Consider the following 14,622-nt stretch of genomic DNA (forward strand, 5'->3'; position numbering starts at 1 on the left):
TTAAAGTATTTTGTCCTCTCCTTCATATATTATTTAATCCTACCACTAGCCTCTTGCCCCCTCTTGACACATGGTTCTGCTCATGTGTCAATATTACCACCTACCTAAACAATCACTTACAGTGGGGGAAAAAAGTATTTAGTCAGCCACCAATTGTGCAAGTTCTCCCACTTAAAAAGATGAGAGGCCTGTAATTTTCATCATAGGTACACGTCAACTATGACAGACAAAATGAGAAGAAAAAAAATCCAGAAAATCACATTGTAGGATTTTTAATGAATTTATTTGCAAATTATGGTGGAAAATAAGTATTTGGTCAATAACAAAAGTTTCTCAATACTTTGTTATATACCCTTTGTTGGCAATGACACAGGTCAAACATTTTCTGTAAGTCTTCACAAGGTTTTCACACACTGTTGCTGGTATTTCGGCCCATTCCTCCATGCAGATCTCCTCTAGAGCAGTGATGTTTTGGGGCTGTCGCTGGGCAACACGGACTTTCAACTCCCTCCAAAGATTTTCTATGGGGTTGAGATCTGGAGACTGGCTAGGCCACTCCAGGACCTTGAAATGCTTCTTACGAAGCCACTCCTTCGTTGCCCGGGCGGTGTGTTTGGGATCATTGTCATGCTGAAAGACCCAGCCACGTTTCATCTTCAATGCCCTTGCTGATGGAAGGAGGTTTTCACTCAAAATCTCACGATACATGGCCCCATTCATTCTTTCCTTTACACGGATCAGTCGTCCTGGTCCCTTTGCAGAAAAACAGCCCCAAAGCATGATGTTTCCACCCCCATGCTTCACAGTAGGTATGGTGTTCTTTGGATGTCATTGTCTGTCATAGTTGACGTGTACCTATGATGAAAATTACAGGCCTCTCTCATCTTTTTAAGTGGGAGAACTTGCACAATTGGTGGCTGACTAAATACTTTTTTTCCCCACTGTAGGTAATATTGGTAATTTATCATCCAATTGCCATCCCTTATTTATTTTTGAGACGGTCCCTTGCTTCTTTATTGCTCCTCCCACTTCCTTTGTCTTTTATGGTGGCTAAATTCGACTTTCATTCAGTTCAGAATCAATAGTAATCCAATCAATCAATCTTGTAAAAACACTCATGTTTAGTTCAAACTCTGTTCTACCCCGGCTCTCCCGGGCTTGACCTGAAGACTGATGGTTGGACATGACAGGTCACAGGTCCATACTTAGGTTTGAAAGATTTAACACAAACCCCCCTTCATGCTGTAATCAATCAAGAAAATAGCAAAGGAGAGACAGGTTTTAGCCTGAACTCTGCTCAACCCTGGTGCCGCTCCCTTCACAATGTTTGAAGAGAGACAAAAGACAGCCATGGATTGAAGTAAGAGCAAGCACTTCGACCCTAGGTCACCTAAGTCTTCTGCCTAGCAACAAAGAATAAAAAAATCTCTATGTTCGTGATTAACCCAGTTATATCTAATAGCCCACTAAAAAGAAACTCCCTCATCACCATCTTTAAATCACGACCAATGTCATATATCCCTCTTTACTCTCTACCATTTGGGTAAAATCCCTGTTATATGTAGGAAAAGCTAAGACTGTTTGGGAAGTGAGTAACTTTTTTCTCTTCATAAATTGTTCTTCCTCCTCAGAGTTCCAAATGATTTGACCATGGGCCAAAAAGCTCATCCTTCTTCATCTATTTCTGGACAGCTAGTCCCTATCTTAAATTATCCTATCCAGCTTCCTATTATTACTATCTTCCTGATCTTATTACTAAATCAATGAACTAGGCAATAGCTGTTTCGCATTACATTGTGCCTTCCTCTGATTACTGCAGCTCATTGCATTAATTTAGTTTCAAATACCATCTTGTTGTTTTATTAAAACATAATAAAAATGAAATGTAAATGACAACATTTGATAACATCTCAACTAACTTCTATCCCGTAAAAGTAATCCAAGAGTAGTACAATTGACTAGCAACAGGTATCTTTCATTCAGGGAAAGCTCTCTCCCTCTTCTGTTATTTTAATGTTTCAAATCCTATTATTACCAAATTATAATCTTCTTCACACTTTTCACAGCACTATAAATTACCCTCAATTTGATAAAATAAACCATCCCAAAGTCCTCCTCTCATGCCCCCAGAACCACCAGTGTGGATGACCAATCAACACCAGAAAGTCAAAACAGAGCCCAGAGGCCATTGAAATCACCTAACAAACCGTTCCATCCCACAGCATAGTAAACACCACCTATGAACTGTTGAAAATCCCCTAAATTCACCATAACAACCCTTTATAAACATCATACTAGGTGTGTTGTTTTTTATTTGAAAAACAACAATCAAAGATAGCCAGGCCCCACTTAATTTGGTAGCTCCCTTTTACGACCTAAATACTGCCTAACTTCACTACTGCTCCCCCTAGCCCTTGGCAACATTCCAATGAGATAAGCTAATCTCTTTCTCCTGGTTATACATTTTGTCAACCTTCAATTACCATCAGTAATCTAAAGATGGTAAGTACACACACAACATGATACAGATATCCCCAGTCCTAACTCCTCAATAATCGTTTGTATCAATCTAATTCCTCATAACTAATCTCACAATGATTATTGAACCCCTAAATCTGCTCCATGTGATCTCATCTCAAATTATCCATTATCAATTATTTTACCAACACCATAGGAAAATCTGTCTCCCCTTCTATTGTTCCTGTTGAAGTGCTAAGTCAATAGTAGCCAATTCAAACACCTCACAATTTGGATCAAAGGGTTCTACTCTTTCTCCCTCAAGGACTAGTCACGCCTTATCTTTACATTTACATTTACGTCATTTAGCAGACGCTCTTATCCAGAGCGACTTACAAATAGGTGCATTCACCCTATAGCCAGTGGGATAACCACTTTACAATATCTTCCTCTTCCTCACGCTCAAAGCTGGGAAATAGACGTCTGTTAGGCTTCTCTCTCTTTTCTTTCTTTCCTCCTCCCCTGGGTCTACATTGAAAAGAGTTATGGCCTGTCTTACCACAGTATCTGCATGGGGCCTCACACTCTCTGGCGAAATGCCCTCCTTTGTTACAGTTGAAGCATCGACCTCCCCCGCTGTAGCCTTCACTTTTCCCTGCCTTTAACCGCTATTTCCCCAAGAGTGGCCATTAGGTACTCTGCTCCTTTCTGCTCTTTCTTGGCTCTGTCCTGTCTGTTATTCTGCTCATGATGGATTACATGTCTCTCTGAGGCTATTACACAATTCAGTTATTTTCCCAACATACTCTCTGTGATCGGCCCATGGCAAAAGTGTCCTCTGGGCATCCCCTGAAACCCATTGCCCTCTAACGGCAGCCCAAACCTTACTATTCCTGTTTTGGGGTGGGTCATTCCTTCTACCGCTCTGGCCACGTCCTCTGTGTTCATGGCCTGTCTGCTAAATGGCATATTATTATTATTATTATTATTATTATTATTATTATTATTATTATTATTACTGTATACATCTAAGGTTGCTGGGGCCCCTTTCATTCCCCGCCAATAGATTAGGTAAGGCTATCAGTGGGTACTGGCCCCCTCCTACTCTCTCTCTCACTGCTTCTTTAAATTTACCCCTACGCGGTTCTCCCTCCTGTTTCCACTCGGAACAGGTTTTGTCTGTTTTTCGTTTTAACGTAATATTCTTCCGTTATTTAAAGTACGTTAGTCTATTTATTTAAATCAAATTATTCCCACCTAATTAGTTACATTCGGTGCATATTTATATTTCAACGATAAACCAAATTATTTCAGTCTAATTATTTAACCAGTATTTTGCAGGGTCAAACATCAAACATTAAATAATAAACCAAATTGCTTCAACTTAATTATTTAAAACCAGTATTATGCTATGTCAAACATCAAACGTTACAGTTCAGTTATATCAGTTCAAACGTTTCAGTTTAGTCATACTCGTTATTCATAATTTTTACCTTTATATTCCCAATTTACTATTACTTTAATCATTGCAACCTGTTGCATTGATGTTTTTAAAATATAAACCTATTGTTTAATAACTTCATACTTATAACCAATGTTTATTCAATCCATCATCCTAATAGTAAAAATGATATCCCATTGTTCACGTAACGAAACCAAATTATCGTTTTAGAATTCACCACTTATTTTCATACACCACTGGTGTTACCCAACCTATACAGTAAAGTAATAACCATTTGAATTTATCAAAGCACTTCCTTCCAGTCAAGTATTTAGACCTCTACTTGAAATCTTACAGCTCAATCTAACTCGCTGGACTGTCTAAATTTTTTCCCGCTAACCAGAGCCATAAATTATTCTCCTTTGTCCTCAACTCAATTTTCACAGCTCTATCGCCATTTCAGTTCGCTATTATTCAACTTCTTGAACTGTTCTCTCTGATTCGGCCCTAATTAATAAAACAAATACTTCATATTGTTGATAAGCATACATTTAATGATATTCCTATCATCTGAACTATGTACTGTCTCTCACCACATTCGTACTTGTAACATATTTTCATAGACCTATCTAGAATACTTCTAAAGCTATCTAATTCAACTTTTAATACACGTAAAAACTCTCTCTACACCATTCCCTATTGAATAAGTGAGTATTTCTATTTAACCCCAACCACGCTACAAATCTTCCATTCAACATCAACAAACCAAATACTCAGTAGTATCCGGTTACCATTCATACCAGCCGTTGAATTCACTCATACACACAGATTTCACCTTATGCCATTGAAATGCCCAACAAAACATAATAGTTCAATGGAACCCTCTATTGGCTCTCTACTATTTATACATTACTTCTATAACCACATTAGTTATGGTCCGATTACCGCCGGTTCCAATCCCCGAGCCGACCAGGGAAAAATCTGCCGATGTGCCCCCGAGCAAGGCACCCAACCCCAATTGCTCCTGCACGTTGCTCTGGACAAGAGCGTCTGCTAAATGACACAAAATGCAAATGTGAATATTCTCTACTTTCTCACCCATGACGTACGTCTACGTTTGGGTGAGAAAGTTCATACGTATATATCGTTAGAAATGTATAGGTACCTCTCAAATAATCGCTTCGTGGTGTTTTTAGCCAATTCTTAATCGACACAAATTACTTCTTCAAACATTTTACCTGTGGAACCAAAAAATAGACTGTCATTTCCCGGCCATTGCCCTTTCCCTTAGCTCTGCAGTCGCGATGGTTATGACCTGTTTTGTTACAGTATTTACACGGGGCCTTACACTCTCTAGCAAAATTCTCTAGTCTTTCCTGACTCTCCAAAAGCCATACTCTCGCTGTGTCTAGCCCCTCCCCTCGCTGTTTCTTCAAATCCGTTCCACAGTTTAGCCTCTAATTTCTCCACATCGAGATGCCCAATAAATCCATACCTCTTCTCCCAAATGGATCCATAAAACACATTTCTTCGATCTGGTACGACTGGTAAACTACAAAGCCGCACCGCTTGCAGCATTACGGCTACCGACTCCATGCGCGCCCATATCACCGATGCTGTCAAAAAACAAGTGAAGCAAACTAATTCGGAGTTTGCCGTCATTCCGGGTGGATTAACTAAAGAACTCCAGCCGCTAGATATTGGTGTCAACAGGGCGTTCAAAGCTAGACTGCGAGCTGCGTGGGAGCAGTGGATGACAGAAGGCGAACACACGTTCACCAAGACGGGGAGACAGCGCCGGGCGACTTACGCCACTATCTGCCAATGGATCGTGGATGCCTGGGCTGATATATCAATCTCAACTGTGGTCCAAGCTTTTCACGAAGGCAGGAATAATCTCTGAACTGCCAGGCAACAGCAGTGACACTGACTCAGATAATGACGAGAGGGAGCCGGGCAGGTTGGATGCCGTAGTCGCCCAACTGTTCAATTGGACACTGAAGAAGAAGAATTCGAGGGATTCGTGGACGGGGAATGAACTGAAAAAGTGAGCTTTACGTGTTATACGTAACTGAACAATGTTGAGTTATGCACTAACGTTTGATTTAGTGGTATCAGACTGTTTCTTTTACTACGTGTTTACTGAATCAGGGAAAAGTTCCCCTCCACGTTTGGGAGAAGAGTGAGCAAGGCTGGGAGATATTGTTAATATGCACATTAACGTTTGAACAACGTTACCATGGGAGTGAACAGAGTTGTCAGAACGCTTAATAAAGTTTGACTATAACTGACTGTTTTGTTGACATTCCCTTTAGCACAGCTCCATCTAGTGGATGCATAACGCAACCCCAGTCAAACGTTTGACTGCAGTATCTTCTATTCTATGCGCCTTATAATCCGGTGCGCCCTATATATGAAAACAGTTCTAAAATAGGCAATTCATTGAAGGTGCGCCTTATAATCCGGTGCGCCTTATAGTGCGGAAAATACGGTACACCAAAAACCATGAATAAAAATTACTGACCTTCTCTTTGCAGTTCGGATTTAAATGCTTTTTCAAACTCGTTAACGTCTTTATCGTTCATAAGATTCATCACCGGCCTGTTTATAACCTTAACGTCGAAGGCCAGGTCTATTCTATACGGATGCTATCATCCGCCCGTGCACGGTTTTCGGTGTCCTCAGAACGATAAAGACGTATTTTAAGTTTCACTCGAAGGACCATTTGTCACGAAAATGTATATCTAATTAATCAAACTTAATGCTCTGAATAATTCCCAGAGGGTGTAAATTCTCTGGTTTAATCATGAATTAAACAAAGGTCCGCAACCAGCAAGAATGATCTGTATTTTTATTCATGGAGAGCTCTGGCGCCCAAAAAACATACATACAGCTTTTATATCCCTTGACACACAAAGGCACTTTGCTCCGCCCACCTATAAACTGTTTCTTACTCCCCTTCACCCTGGAATGCTTTCAACAGTTTCTAACTCCCCCCCTCTGTTAGTGGGTTGACACTACATTATAACTCTTAACACCGTTCACACATTTATACTGTATTTGGGGTGAAATCCTTTAGTCATTATTCTTAAAATATAAATTAATCTATCACATAAGCATCCTCCAACGTTGTTTTAGAGAACTTGGCAGATTGTCTAACCGGCCTCACAACCGCTGAGCACGTGTAAGGCGTCGTGTGGGCGAGCAGTTTGCTGATGTCAACGTTGTGAACAGAGCGCCCCATTTGTTGCGGCAAGGTTATGGTATGGGCAGACATAAGCTAAGGACAATGAACACAATTGCATTTTATCTATGGTAATTTGAAAGCTTAGATATACCGTGACGAAATCCCAAGGCCTATTTATTTTAACATATCTGTGACCAACAGATGCATATCTGTATTCCCAGTCGTGAGATCCATGGATTAGAGCCTAATTGATTTATTTCAATTGGCTGATTCGGGTCATATGAACTGTAACTCAGTAAATTCTTTGAAATTGTTGCATGTAGCATTTATGTTTGTTCAGTATATAATAGTGTTTGTAGTAAGTGCTGTGCCTCTCTCCGTTCTAGTATGGCTAGATCATAGGCTGTGTTTACACAGGCAGCACAATACTGATTTTATTCATTTTTTTACCACTAAATGGTCTTTTGAGCAATCAGATCAGCTCTTTTGCCAATAATTGGGCCAAAGATCAGTTGGGCTGCCTGTGTAAACGCATCCTCAGTCGTGTATCATATGGATCTGATCAGTGGGCCAGGTAGTGAAGACCCTGACATTGTCTCCTCTGTGTTGTGTGGTAAAGTAGACTGCCCTGAGGAACCAGAAGAGAAGGAGCAGAAGGAGGAGGCACCACAGCCCTCCTCCCCCTCGGGAGCCGCCAACGCAGCCGCCCCCTCCGGCCGAAGAAACCCACCAGGGGGCAAGTCCAGCCTCATCCTGGGTTGAAGTCGGCTTTCGTTGGAACTTTTTATTTTTGAAAGAATTGCCCCCATTTTCCCCTTCCCCACCTCACAGTCCCACTGTTCACCCCCTCTCTGTCCGACACGATCCACCACGTCCCCTCTGAGCCATGGAATCTGAGCCATGGAATTTGCCCCCGTCCTGTCCCCCCCACCTTTTTGTTTTGACCCTTTTTTTTTTCTATTAAAAGAGAATTGTTGACAGAAGCACTTTATATGTATCTTTTTCCCCTCCCCCCCATTTCAGTCCGTCCTGTAGTGTGCCTACATTGCTCCTGCTGGAAAAGGCATGACGTTTTAGCTTGTCTCATTCTCCATCTGTTGTAAATGGTAAAAAAAAAAAAAAAAATCAAAGATTTGATGCGTGAATTTCTAAATACAATAAAGATTGATATGAATTTGTTTTCATTTTGCTCCTGGTTTATTTTTATTGGAGGAAAGATGTATTTTGTGAGGATCTCACTAATGTTTTTAGTTATGCATGGCATACCACAAGGATCATCTACTGTAAACCAACTATTTGAAACCAAAAGTGAAACATCTTGAGTAAGGATTTGGTCAGCTTGTTTTTTACAGTTAGAACATCCCATTTGACATTTTAAGACACTTCCAAAGTACTTTTAAAAGTGTCCACAAAGTGAATGTATTTTTCAAGACGGAACACAAGCTTTGGGTGGGTGGGTAATACCCAGGCGAAGGAGATGGGACTGTATGGAAGGGAGTTTAGTCCATCTGTAGTTATTCCTGTAAATCCACCATGGCTACTCCTGCCTCCGGTAGTTGATCTAGAAGTGTTGGAGAGACTACACAAAGATAGGGAGGGTGTTGATCCATCTGATTTGTTTAAGAGACGTCTGGAAACTATCAGGATTTTGTGGCCATTTACTCAGATGGTTCAAAAGATCCAAGGACAGGATGTACTGGGTCAGCATTTGTAGTGCAGGAATGTGGGGTGGAAGTCAGGAAACGTATTACAGATCATCTGGCTGTACATACGGTGGAGCTGATGGCCATACTGTTGACCTTGCAGTGGGTGGAGGAAGTCAAACAAGACAGTTATTTGCTCTGATTCATTTGTGGTGTTAATGAGTCTCCAGTCCTTTAGCTCACATAGCAGACAATACCTGCTTTATGAGGTGCTACAAACCCATGGCAGGATTAAACAGATGGGTATACAGATAAGATTTACTTGGTTTCCAGCCCATGTGGGGGTGGAGGGGAACGAGGCAGTAGATGAACAGGCTAAACAAGCACTTAGTAGTGGGGATGTTGATGTTGAAGTTTCAATGAGCAAGGCAGAGGCCTAGAACGTCATTAGATATAGTTTCAAATATTTTGTTATCTTTTTTAAGAGCAACGGGGCTGGCAAGTAGGATTTAGTTTCTCCCCGTCTCTGGCCCACACTCCAGTAAGGTAGGTGGCGGTAATGCACCATGACGTTGGATGCCAACCGCCGATAAACCGCACTGAAGAAGAAGAAGAAGAAGAAGAAGAAGAAAGTATTTTCGTGGCTCATGAGAATTGTTCTTGAGGACTGGGCTATAGGGAGTTCGGAATCTATTTGTAAGTATTATGTTGTTGATTTATGCAGCTGTAACTTTTGTTCGTGACTTTGAACATAGTCTAGTAAAACGCATGGCACACCCACAAATGTTTGTAGAGTTGCTGACTAACAGAGTAAACTATGAAAAGTAAAGTCGCACACTATATGCTCCCAACAATGTAATGGGTAAACCTAATAACAATCGTTTCGGCAATGCAGTGATGTTTTTGTTTTTACACTACTATCACTTGTATTGCGTGTTTTAATTTTCTATTTCTAATTTCTTACTCTGCATTGTTGAAGTGCCCGTAAGTAAGCGTTTAACTGTTATTCGACACTAAGTATTATTTCACGAATAAAAATAGATTATTGCCAAAACGTTGGTTATTAGGTTTCCTATTTAAATTGTTGCGAGCGTATATAGAGTGCGACTTTATTTGTATACATTGACCTTGCTCGCTTAGTAAGCAAGAAGAGCGTGTTCATTAGGTCAACGCTTTTATTAGTCAATGTATATTATTCAGGCTATCCACTGTCTCTCTGATTAATTTGGCTCAACCACTGATTGTTGTCAGGTGTAAACCTTTTCCTGTGGAGAGACCACTGTTTCTCAGAAGCCTTGTTTGTTTTTCTACTAAGGAGAAAAGCCCTAACATGGCATTGGTCGTCAGATTGTCCACTCTCATGTTTGTCCTCACCACAGGGACTGAGACATCCAAAAGTAAGGCATTCTGCAGGCACAATTTGTAATACTTTTGCCTACACTACAACTTCCAAAATGCTCACACCAAATGGTCTAGGAGTTTTTTTTAAACCCAAACTACACTTGTCAGTCGTAATATTTTCTATACTACAGTCCTACAGTGCTGTTTAATTTTGTTTGTCTATCTATTGCTTAAACAGGTCTAAGTCAGGGCCCAGAGTTAAAGTTAAAGCAGGTCATCCAGGTGGAATCTGGGGAGGATGCAGTCCTACAGTGCTCTGTGAAGTTTGGTGAGAAATCCCCTGGTAATGTAGAGATAGAGTGGGTTGTGTTGTGGAAGCTGGACCACAATGGTGATCACGAAGATAAACCTGTGTTCCAATCCAACATAATCAATAAACAATCCTCTGATACCAGGATGCCGCCGAGCCCAAAATATCAGCTTTTTGCCAATGAGAAAGACCAAGTTGTGTCCCTGTTGGTCAAAGAAACCAAGCCTGAAGACGTGGGTCAGTATGAGTGCGTGGTGAACACTAACAGTGGAAACACAAAGTGCACCATCATGCTGAATGTCACAGGTGAGCTCAAAGCTTTTACAGTCCCTGAGTATTTCCCAGTCAGGAAAAACTCAGGTCCTTACACATAGGTTGTGAAGAAGGGACTTTGAATTCAAAACTAACACTGACCATTTACTTTTATTTAACAATTAAATGCAACTCACATTTTCAGATGTATCTGAGAAGGACTGGTTCAATGCACAGTCCACAATATTTTTTTCCCAGAAGACAATAAACCTGTCCTGTTCTTTTCTAATTGTATTATCTAATTAATATAGTACTACCATAGAGGTGATTTGAAGGTCAATTTCACCCCACGGAAAGACAAAGCCAGTACCAGCTGGTGTCTAAACAACACAAGCCTCTTGTCCACTGCACAGGTCTACACCACAGCCATTACCATAGAGTTCAAAGTTGGCCTTTAATCTTTGTTAGAAATCGCTGCCAGTAAATCCACTTCTTATTTGTGAATGACAAGACTTATTGATGACTTAGTGACTCGGGGGGGTCCCCAGTAATCCTCTTACATAGAACACGTGGTGGACAGCTCAAGGGGGCTGGGAGGGGGGGTCATTCCTTGTGAAGGGATGATTACAGTTAGACTAGCCTACTAGTGTAAAATCTTGTCAGCATTTACTGTATGTCTATGGCAAGGATTTTCTCAGTGCTTGTACTCATTGGACATAATGTAGAGAGACAGCTGTGGCACCAGTGTGGCGGTCACACAGTGCATTGCATCATATCTCCTCACAGTGTAACAATATAGTATTCTCCTTTTTACGTCATGATTTCCACTGTGCAGAGGATCCATCAAGAATTCTTGCTTTTCTGACATTACCGTCTATTACTGTCCATATATTATATAAATTGACAGCTACCTTTAAACCAATACCTTACAAACATGACTTAATTGATCGCATCCCTGAATGTGACTTGATTTTCACTTCTGATTTTGTATGTGTTACAGAAACAGCCCTTGAGAATCCTGAAAATCCTGGGACTCAAAAGGAAATTCCAAAGAACAGTTACATGGGTGTGGCTGCTGTATTTGTGGTAGTAGGCTCTCTTGCCATTGGACTGCTGCTTCTCAAGCTGTTTCAAGCCATAAGACTCAGACAACGTGAGCACCCAGGGTCATGTTCATTAGGGCACACTGTTGCAAAACGCTTCAAGACTTTATTCAGATCACTTCTTTCCATTTCGTGCCTAGTGAACACGACCCTGCTTTCGAAAGTCTCCGCAGAGAGGAATGCAGAGGTCTGGGAAGATTAGTAGAGTACTTCCTGTGCTGGCTAAATGCCAGGATGTTGCTAAATAATAAGTGGAATGGAGAACTAACTCATCAGACAAGAGGACTGAGCTTAGTTTGAATTGTGTTTTAGTTTCTCTATTCCTCTCCTCCTCCTTCCCAGAAAGGAATTCAGGATTTGTTATTGTATTGTCAGTGCGTGATAAATCACAAACCATGGTAGAGCACACAGTATCAACCCCTGTAAAAGGCTGCTTCTGGTTTCTCTTTCCAGATGAACCATTGACACAGGAGGACTCTGTTGTGGCAGAAGGTATGTTTGTGTTTATTATTTTCATCTACCTAATGGAACAGGGATTCCTGTCAAAACTATCAAATGTATAGTAAAATGCTGTTTATAAAATGCAAGGGATAAAATGTGTACAGTAAACTGTAGTGCCAACAGTGAAATATTATGTATAAAATGTGTACAGTAAAATAGTGTATAACAGTGTTGGTATTCCTATTGTCTCCTATGGAACCAGAGCCTGAGGATACAGCAGTCCCAGCAGAGCACGACCTCAGCGCCATGACAGGACTGTTTCTGTAGCGACAGATGTATTATCAGGAGTGCTATGGGCTCTCTTCCCTGTCGGTGTCATGTCTGCTCTGTCTTAAATGTCAACCAGCTAACTGAATGTGACTGCTTTGCCTGGAAAATGGAAAAATCTGGCGCAACACTCTATTCTGTTCCACCTCTGCAGGAGAAAGAGTCCATTCATTGTCCTGCTACCAAGCTAACAGTATTAACAGCATTGTCTGTAGTTGTTAACCACACCAGATTATTCTTTCATAAAAAATATGATCTATTGTGAATAAAACCTGAAATGAGAGTATATAGGACTATCTGTGGAAGGACACATGCATATGCACATATTTAGTGGACATTGATTTGACAGTGAAGACACTAGTGTGACCCAGTAGCAGTGTGTGAAATTGATCTTGACCAAACACATATTTTGTGCATCACAATTTGAGTAAGTAATTTATTCAGAAGCCAATATTGGGTTTTAGTGGATTTGAGAGTTGCTTTAGTTGACATGCCTCTGTTCCATTAGGCCCAGTGTTTTCCTGTGTCATGGTTCTGGAACTGGACATGGGCACTGTAGGTATGATAAGTATTCAACCCCCTTAGATTTCTTCACATTTTATTGTTACAAAGTGGGATTCAAATTGATTTAATTGTCATTTTGGAGAGGGGGTTTTGTCCTGTGGTTTGGTGGTGGGGGGTGCAGGCTGGTCTGGAGAGATCTGGCTGGGGTTTTGTCCTGTGTGTTTGTGTCATTACATAAAATACTCTGTCAAATTGGAAGAAAAATTCTAACATTGTTTTCAAAGATTTTTGAAAAATAAAACACTAAAATACCTTTACGTATTCAACCCCCTGAGTCGATAAATGTTAGAAACACCAGCTGTGGGTCTTGGGTAAGTCTCATAAGAGCTTTGCACACCTGTTTTGTGCAATATTTGTCCATTATTCTTTTCAAAATTCTTCAAGCTCTGTTAAGGTGTTGGAGATCCTTGCTAGACAGCCATTTTCAAGTCTTGCCATAGATTTTCAAGCAGATTTAAGTACAAAACTGTAACTTGGCCACTCAGGAACATTCACTATCTTCTACGTAAGCAACTCCAGTGTAAATTTGGCCTTGTGTTTTAGGTTATTGTCTGGCTGAATGGTGAATTTCTCGACCAGTGTCTGGTGTGAAGCAGGTTTTCCTCTAGGATGTTACCTGTGCTTAGCTCCATCCCATTTTTTTGTATCCTGAAAAACTCCCCAGTATTTGCTGATGTCAAGCATACCCATACCATGAATCAGCCACCTCTATCCTTGAAAATAAGCAGTCAGTGATGTGTTGTGTTGGATTTGCCCCAAAGATAAGGCATTGCACCTAGGTCAAAAAGTGTATTTGCTCTGTTTTTTTTGCAGTATTACTTTAGTGCCTTGATGCAACAATATTTGTATTAATCTTTTCACTGTCATTTAGGTTATTATTGTGGAGTCACTTCAATGTTGTTGATCCATCCTCAGTCTTCTCCCATCACAGCCATTCAACTCTGTAGCTGTTTTAATAAAAACACCAATGGCCTCATGGTATTTGTTTTTATTAAGGATCCCCATTAGTTCCTGCCAAGGCAGCAGCTACTCTTCCTGGGGTCCAGCAACATTAAGGCAGTTATATACAATTTAAAATATTACATTTCATAACGCATCGTGTTCCCTCAGGCCACTACTCTACTATCACATATCTACAATACAAAATCCATGTGTAGAGTGCGTGTCTTATCGTGTGTGTATGTGTCTGTGCCTGTCTCTTCACTGTCCACGCTGTTCCATTAGGTGTATTTCTATCTGTTTTTAAAATTTCATTCCACTGCTTGCATCAGTTACTTGATGTGGAATATAGTTCCATGTAGCCATGGCTCTATGTAGTACTGTGCACCTCCCATAGTCTGTTCTGGACTTGGGGATTGTGAAGAGACCTTTGGTGGCATGTTTTGTGGGGTATGCATTGGTGTCCGAGCTGTGTGCCAGTAGTTTAAACAGACGCCTCGGTGCATTCAGCGTGTCAACACTTCTTACAAAAACAAGTAGTGATGAAGTCAATCTCTCCTCTGCTTTGAGCCACGAGAGATTTACATGCATATTATTAATGTTAGCTCTCCGTGTAC

General features: G+C 40.7%; 1 protein-coding gene across 5 annotated transcripts; it reads left to right on the plus strand.

Moving 5' to 3' along the window:
• Positions 1-9,324: 9,324 nt before the first annotated feature.
• Positions 9,325-13,993, plus strand: LOC121551429. 5 transcript variants are annotated; one of them, XM_041864075.1, is made up of 6 exons: positions 9,325-9,424; positions 10,044-10,125; positions 10,308-10,685; positions 11,632-11,697; positions 12,188-12,226; positions 12,438-13,993. In XM_041864075.1, the coding sequence occupies exons 2-6, from the start codon at positions 10,059-10,061 to the stop codon at positions 12,500-12,502; spliced, it is 615 nt and encodes a 204-aa protein (XP_041720009.1). In that variant the 5' UTR covers positions 9,325-9,424; positions 10,044-10,058; the 3' UTR covers positions 12,503-13,993. The 5 variants fall into 5 exon arrangements, 4 of the variants coding, with proteins under 4 accessions (XP_041720009.1, XP_041720008.1, XP_041720010.1 ...); XR_005997063.1 differs by having other exon boundaries at positions 9,339-9,424; positions 10,308-10,397; positions 11,632-11,784; XM_041864074.1 differs by having other exon boundaries at positions 9,339-9,424; positions 11,632-11,784.
• Positions 13,994-14,622: the final 629 nt, after the last annotated feature.

Source organism: Coregonus clupeaformis, unplaced genomic scaffold (assembly GCF_020615455.1).
Source record: "Coregonus clupeaformis isolate EN_2021a unplaced genomic scaffold, ASM2061545v1 scaf0618, whole genome shotgun sequence".
Taxonomy (NCBI): Eukaryota; Metazoa; Chordata; class Actinopteri; order Salmoniformes; family Salmonidae; genus Coregonus; species Coregonus clupeaformis.